This window comes from Penaeus vannamei, chromosome 20 (genome assembly GCF_042767895.1).
Source record: "Penaeus vannamei isolate JL-2024 chromosome 20, ASM4276789v1, whole genome shotgun sequence".
In the NCBI taxonomy this organism is placed as follows: domain Eukaryota; kingdom Metazoa; phylum Arthropoda; class Malacostraca; order Decapoda; family Penaeidae; genus Penaeus; species Penaeus vannamei.
The window spans coordinates 40,253,879-40,261,378 of NC_091568.1; the positions used below are offsets into that span (position 1 = coordinate 40,253,879).

The 7,500-nt window shown below is 45.6% G+C and overlaps 1 protein-coding gene across 1 annotated transcript in view; it reads right to left on the minus strand.

Annotated features, from left to right (window-relative positions):
* Window positions 1–83: 83 nt before the first annotated feature.
* Window positions 84–7,500, minus strand: part of LOC138865222 (proline-rich protein 36-like) — a 19,518-nt gene continuing 12,101 nt past the window's right edge. The window contains exons 5-8 of the mRNA XM_070134623.1: window positions 6,875–7,500; window positions 6,144–6,816; window positions 297–506; window positions 84–198 (exon numbers count right to left, since the gene is read on the minus strand). The exon at window positions 6,875–7,500 is cut by the window's right edge and continues 1,684 nt beyond it. Coding sequence (XP_069990724.1) covers window positions 84–198; window positions 297–506; window positions 6,144–6,816; window positions 6,875–7,500 — 1,624 coding nt within the window. The remainder of the gene's footprint in view (window positions 199–296; window positions 507–6,143; window positions 6,817–6,874) is intronic.

The following is a 7,500-nucleotide window of genomic DNA, read 5'->3' on the forward strand; positions in this document are numbered from 1 at the left end:
CCATGACAATTACTCATCTACCATAATGAGTAATGATAACGAGGTTTACACACACTCCCCGTGGGCATTCGATGGAAATTAATTTAGACAAATACTAAGTTAGATGTAATAAGGTATTTACGATAGATGAAATTATGAAAATTATGCAGTGGTGCATTGCTATAGATCAGCCTTTCTCTGTCCTGGGGTCGCCAAGACCTCAAAATATCAGAAGTGGTCAATTCTTAAATTCTTAAATTCTTATACATATACGTAATTACATACTGATTAATGGTTTAATCTTGCTTGATTATTACACAATGATCTTAAATGCAGTCGAGAAAAAATCCACTGAATTCTGATGAAACTCGAACTGGAAAAGATATAATCGTAATAGTGGATTTTTATTTATCGAACTATTCATATGCTTGTTGTATGATATAGCTATGATGATATGATATAACCCATATACATTGTAGAACAGACTGGGGTCGCGGTCATGTCGTGAGGTATATGATTGGTGTCGCCTGAAAATAAAGATTGGGAACCACTGATATAGATAAAGATAAATATATAGATATAGCTAGCAATTTATTCTTCCTGAATTGTATACAATTTCTTACACTTTATAGGTGTGATTCAGAATGACCTGACTCAACAATACCTCTCCATCGTTACTTTAGAATAAGTAGATAAGTAAAGTCTATGGCTCTAGTGTTATTACTTAACTATATCATATTACCGATGGTGACTATGATAATATTGATAGTGATAACGATAATGATGATGATGGTGGCGGTGATGATATAGATAGTGGTGGCGGTGAAGGTGAGGATAATGATGATGGGGATTATCTCTCTCTCTCTCTCTTTTCTCTCTTCTCTCTTCTTCTTATTATTTTTCTTCTTCCTCTTCTTCTTCTTCTTCTCTTCGTCTTTTCTTCTTTTCTTCTTCTTTTCTCTTTTCTTCTTCTTCTTCTTCTTCTTCTTCTTCTTCTCTTCTTCTTCTTCTCTTCTCTCTCTTTCTCTCTCTCTCTCTCTCTCTCTCTCTCTCTTCTCTCTCTCTCTCTCTCTCTCTCTCTCTCTCTCTCTCTCTCTCTCTCTCTCTCTCTCTCTCTCCCTCAATCTCTCTCTCTCTTTCTTTTTTCTCTCTCTCTTTCTCTCTCTCTCTCTCTCTTCTTTTTCTCTCTCTCTTCTTTTTCTTTCTTTCCATCTTTCTTTCTTTCTCTCTCTCTCTCTCTCTCTCTCTCTCTCTCTCTCTCTCTCTCTCTCTCTCTCTCTCTCTCTCTCTCTCTCTCATTTTCTCATTTTCTCTCATTCTCTCTCTCATTTTCTCTCATTCTCTCCTCACTTTCTCCCTCTCTCCCTCTCTCTCTCATTCTCTGCCTTCCTCATTCTTCCCCTCTCCCTTCCTCCTCCCTTCCTCCTCCCTCCCTCTCTCTCTCTCTCTCTCTCTCTCTCTCTCTCTCTCTCTCTCTCTCTCTCTCTCTCTCTCTCTCTCTCTCTCTCTCTTTCCTCAGATATATATATGTATATATATATATATATATATATATATATATATATATATATATATATATATATATATATATCTGTTTTGAGAAGGCTCGCCTTGTTGATTATATTCCCGCGGCGGGGTGAGGAGAGGCTAATACGTTCTGTCGACCTCAAAAGACTAGAATCCAGAATAGATTATTATAATTTTCCCCAAAAGAGAGAGTACAGATACAGTGATACAGTGAGGGGAGAAGGAGGGGAGGGGGGAGTGAGGGGATGGGAGGGGAGTGAGGGGAGGGGGGGAGAGGGGAGGGGGGAGTGATGGATGGGAGGGCGGGGAGAGGGAGGACGGAGAGGGGAAGGGAAAAATGAGGGAGGTTTGGAGAGGGGAGGGGGAGGGGAGGGGAGGGGAGGGGAGATGGAGGGGAGGGAGGAGGAGAGGGAGGGAGGGGAGGGAAGGGGGAGGATGGAGGGGAGGAGAGGGAAGGGGGTAGGGGAGGAGGGGGAGATTGGGAGAGGGGAGGGGGAGTGATGAGGAGGAAATGAGGGAGTGAGAGAGTGAGGAAGGGGGAGTGAGGGAATGAGGGAGGGGAAAGGAAGGGAAAAGGGGAGGAGAGAAGGGAGGGGATGCGGAGAGTGAGGGAAATGAGGGAGGGGAGGGGGAGGGGATGCGAAGAGGGGAAACAGAAAAGATGGTATGAGGAAATGCAGGAAGATAGGCAGTGAAGGGGATACGAAGGGAGGATAGAAAAAGATTCGAAGAGAGAAGATAATGAAGAGATGGAATGAGGGGATTAAGTGAGGGGTTGCAGTGAAGTAAGACAATTAGGTAAAGCAAAGAGGAAAGACCTACATGGAAGAGAGAGAGAAGGGGAGAAAGAGAGAGGGGAGGAAGAGAGAGAGAGAGAAAGAGAGAGAGAGATAGAGAGAGAGAGAGAGAGAGAGAGAGAGAGAGAGAGAGAGAGAGAGAGAGAGAGAGAATGAGAGAGAGACAGAGAGAGTGAGAGAGAAAGAGGAAAAAAGAGAGAGAAACAGAGAGAGGCAGACAGACAGTGAGACGGACCAACATAGAAACAGACTGACAACCAAGGAGACATGACAAACGAACAAACAGACAGACAGACAAACGGAGAACAAGGTCAAAAGTCAGAGGGCGGGGTCACGGCACTGCCCTGGGTCAAGCGTGGCACTCAGCTCTTGGGGAGGACCCGGGGGGGCGGGGGGGAGGAAGAGAGAGAGTCTGGCGAGCATTAGGCAACAGAGAGGATTTCCTTGTCTCACTCAACACGCCCGCAAAAAATCCTCGGCACAATCCCACACGCGAAAATGGCCGAGTGATTCATTTACTCCCTCCTCCTCCTCCCCTCTGTTCCCCCTCTACTCCCCTCTGCTCCCCTCTACTAGCCTCCTCCTCCCCTCCTCCTCCTCCTTCTCCCCTATACTCCCTCTCCCTCTACCCCTCTACTCGCCTCTTTCCCTCCCTCCATTCGACTCCCTATTCCTCTACTCCCCTTCCACTACCCTCTACCTCCTTCCTCTCCTCCACTCTTCCCCTCTACTCCCCCCCTACTCGCCTCTCCCTTCCCTACCTCTCTACTACTCCTCCCCTCCCCCTCCACTCCCCTCTTCCCTCCTCACCTTCCCTTTTCTCATTTCTTGGTAATAGTCTCCACCCACCCTCCCTCCCCTTCACCCTCCTCTTCCCATCTGCACAGTCCCTCTCCTCTCCCTCCCCCCCAACTCCCTCTTCTCAACTCGCACAGCCCTCCTCCTTCCTTCCCTCCCTCTCCCTCCCCTCTTTTCTTCTTCCTCCTTCTCCTCTCTCCCTTCCCCTGTCCTCATTCTCTCCTCCATCCTTCCCTCCCCTGACTGACTAATTCGCCCTCTGTGGGTCTCCTCCCCCCCTCCTCCCCCTTTCTAATTTCTGAGCTTCACCCTTCCCCGGACCTTCGTCCTCCTCCTCGTCCTCCTCCTCTTCTTCCTTCGTCGTCCTCGTCCTCCTCCTCCTCCTCTTCTTCCCTCCCTCTCGTCCTCCTCCTCCTCCTCTTCTTATTCCCCCCCTCTCCCCCTTCTCCTCCTCTTCCTCTTCCTTCTCTTCCCTCGCTCTCCTCCTCCTTTTTCCTCTTACTTCTCTTCCCTCGCTCTCCTCCCCTCCCTCCTCCCCTTCTTCCTCGCTCTCCTCCTCTCCTCTTCCTCCTCCCTCCTCCTCCTCCTTCTTCCCCTCTTCTTTTCTTCGCCTCCTCCTCCTCTCCTTATTTCCTTTTGTCTTCCTCCTTCCTTTCCTTCCTTATCCAACATCTTCCTCCTCTTATTCCCTCGCCCTCCTTCTTTCTCATTTTCATCCTCTTCTACTCCTCCTTTTCCTCCTCCTCCTCCTCTTCCTCCTTTTCTTCCCTCCCTTCCTTCTCCTCCTTCTTCCCTACTCTTCCTCTTTACTTTCTTCCTCCCTCCTTCCTGCTCCTCCTCCACCCCCTCCTCTCTCTACTCCTCCTTTTCCTCCTCCTCCTCCTTCTCCTCCCCCTTCCCCTTCCTTCTCTATCTCCCTTCCTTGCATCACCATACCTCATCTTCCTCTTTTTCTTCCTGTTCTCTCTTTTCTTCTCTTCTCTCTTCTTATTACCTTCATCTTTCACTTTCTTTCTGATGTCATAGCTCTCCGATCATTTTTTCATATTTTTTTCTTTCTTTTTTCTTATTTTTACTTCTATTCTATTTCTCATATTTTTTTACTCTTTTTTTCTTATCTTTACTTCTATTCTATTTTGTTCCTGTGTTTCTCTCCCCTTTCTTTCCTTTGGGCTTCATTCTCATTTGCATATTCGTCGGGAGTTCACCCTATCTTATTCTCTCTGTTTTCCTCTTCATCGCACTCTCCACCTCCTCCTTTTCTCGCTCTCTCTCTATCTCTCCTTCTCATTCCCTTATCCCTTTTTCCCCTCCCAATCTTCCCATTCTTCTTGCCCTCTCTTCTCCTTTTCTCGCTCCCTCTCTATCTCTCCTTCTCATTACCTTATCCTTCTTGTTCTCTCCCAATCCTCCCTTCTTCTTGCCCTCCTTTCTCTTTTCCTCCCCCAACCCCCTCGTCTTTCACCATCCATTCCTCTCCTCTTCCATGCCCCTCCTAATTTCCCCAACTCCCAAAGCATACCCTACCCCTCTCTACTTTCTCCCTCTTCTAATGTCTCTAATATATTATTATCATTATATATTATTATATATTATTATTATTATATATTATTATATATTATTATTATTATATATTATTATATATTATTATATTATATATATTATTATATCTGTTTATCTGATATACATCTATTTATCTATCTATCTGATATACATCTATTTATCTATCTATCTGATATACATCTATTTATCTATCTATCTGATATACATCTATCTATCTATCTATCTGATATACATCTATTTATCTATCTATCTGATATACATCTATTTATCTATCTATCTGATATACATCTATTTATCTATCTATCTATCTATCTATCTATCTATCTATCTATCTGATATACATCTATTATCTATTTATCTGATATACATCTATTTATCTATCTATCTGATATACATCTATCTATCTATCTATCTGATATACATCTATCTATCTATCTGATATACATCTATTTATCTATCTATCAGATCGTTAATGCATTATAGACTGCTAGATCGGTATATATTTCTGTGTATATTGATGTCCGCATAATGTGTCGGGCCTTGCACAAGTTTAACAAACATAAATATACAAGGAACGGACATAGTGCAAGGGATATGTGAATTTTATATATAATATTTATTTGTTTACTCTGTTTTTTTTTATATAGATAAGAGATATGTGACTTTTAAATTTAATATTTATTTGTTTCCTCTGTATTTTTTTCTTCTTCTTCTTCTTCTTTTTTCATAAGCCTCTGTATATATATTTTTAGTTGGTGTCTGTCAAATCTGTCATCTCTGTCTGTTCTCGTTATTTCTCCCTCTGGTTCCAAGTGGGTATTATCCTGTGTCTCTTTGCCTTCGTCTATGTCTGTTTTTGTTTATTTGTGATTGTCTGTTTGTGTTTTTTTTTTCTGTTTGACTGTTTTTCTTTCTTTCTTTTCTTCTTTCTTCTTCTTCTTCTTCTTCTTCTTCTTCTTCTTCTTCTTCTTCTTCTTCTTCTTCTTCTTCTTCTTCTTCTTCTTCTCTCCTCCTCTCTCTCTCTCTCTCTCTCTCTCTCTCTCTCTCTCTCTCTCTCTCTCTCTCTCTCTCTCTCTCTCTCTCTCTCCCTCCCCTCTCTCTCCCTCCCTCCCTCTCTCTCCCTCCCTCTCTCTATCACTCATTTCCTCACAAGCCCCCCCCCTCTCTCTCTCTCTCTCTCTCTCACACCCTGACCCCTTCCTCTTTCCCTCCTCCTCCCATATCTCGGAGCCTTTCTTTACATCTATAGGAATACATTACCGATGCGTAAACAAACAGTCAGGAAATGCTTCCCCGTTTCCGCCGAAATTAATAAGCGGGGCCCGTTTTCTGCGCCATCGGTTGGCAAACAGCTCCATTTGTTGAGTCGAGTACGAGGCCGAGTTGAGTTGTAGCGGAGGAAGGAGGGGGGAGGGGGGGGGGGGAGGGGGGAGGGGGGGAAGGGGGAAGGGGGGGGAGGAGTTGGTAGTTTCTGGAGGCGAGGATATTTGGAGGTCTTGGGGGTTCCTGGAGGCTTGGAGGACTTGTTGGTTCTGATGGCGAAGACTTGGGGGACTTGTTAGGTCCTGGAGGTCGGGATTTGGAGGTCTTGGGGGTTCCTGGAGGCGAGGATTTGGGGGATTTGGTAGTTCCTGGAGGCGAGGACTTGGAGGACTTGTTGGTTCCTGGAGGCGAGGATTTGGAGGATTTGGTAGTTCCTGGAGGCGAGGATTTGGGGGATTTGTTAGGTCCTGGAGGTCGGGATTTGGGGGATTTGGTAGTTCCTGGAGGCGAGGATATTTGGAGGTCTTGGGGGTTCCTGGAGGTCGGGGATATTTGGAGGACTTGTTGGTTCTGATGGCGAAGACTTGGGGGACTTGTTGGTTTCTGGAGGTCGGGATTCGGAGGACTTTTTGGTTCTGATGGCGAGGATATTTGGAGGTCTTGGTGGTTCCTGGAGGCGAGGATATTTGGAGGTCTTGTTGGTTCCTGGAGGCGAGGATATTTGGAGGTCTTGTTGGTTCCTGGAGGCGAGGATTTGGGGGATTTGTTAGGTCCTGGAGGTCGGGATTTGGGGGATTTGGTAGTTCCTGGAGGCGAGGATATTTGGAGGTCTTGGGGGTTCCTGGAGGTCGGGGATATTTGGAGGACTTGTTGTTTCTGATGCCGAAGACTTGGGGGACTTGTTGGTTTCTGGAGGTCGGGATTCGGAGTACCTTTTTATTCATTACAGGATATTTGGAGGTCTTCAGGTTCCTTGGAGGCGAGGATATTTGGAGGTCTTTGGTTGGTTCCTGGAGGCGAGGATATTTGGAGGTCTTGTTGGTTCCAGAAGGAGACATTTGGAGGTCTTGTTGGTCTCTGGAGGGGGATATTTGGAGGTCTTGTTGGTCTTGAGGCGAGTATATTTGAGTTCCGTTGGTCTCGGAGGAGAGTCGAGGTCTTGTTGTCTGTTGAGCATATTTGGAGGTCTTGTAATCTTGGAGGCGAGGATATTTTGAGGTCTTGTTGTCTCTTGAGGCGGTGATATTTTGGAGGTCTGTTGGTTCCTGAGGCGAGGATATTTGGAGGTCTTGTTGGTTCCTGGAGGCGAGGATATTTGGAGGTCTTGTTATTCCTGGAGGCGAGGATATTTGGAGGGTCTTGTTGGTTCATGGAGGCGAGGATATTTGGTGGTCTTGTTGGTTCCTGGAGGCGAGATACTGGAGGTCTCGTGTTGGCTCCTGGGAGGATATTTGGAGGTCTTGGTGGTTCATGGAGGCGAGGATATTTGGAGGTCTTGTTGGCTCCTGGAGGCGAGGATATTTGGAGGTCTTGGTGGTTCATGGAGGCGAGGATATTTGGAGGTCTTGTTGGT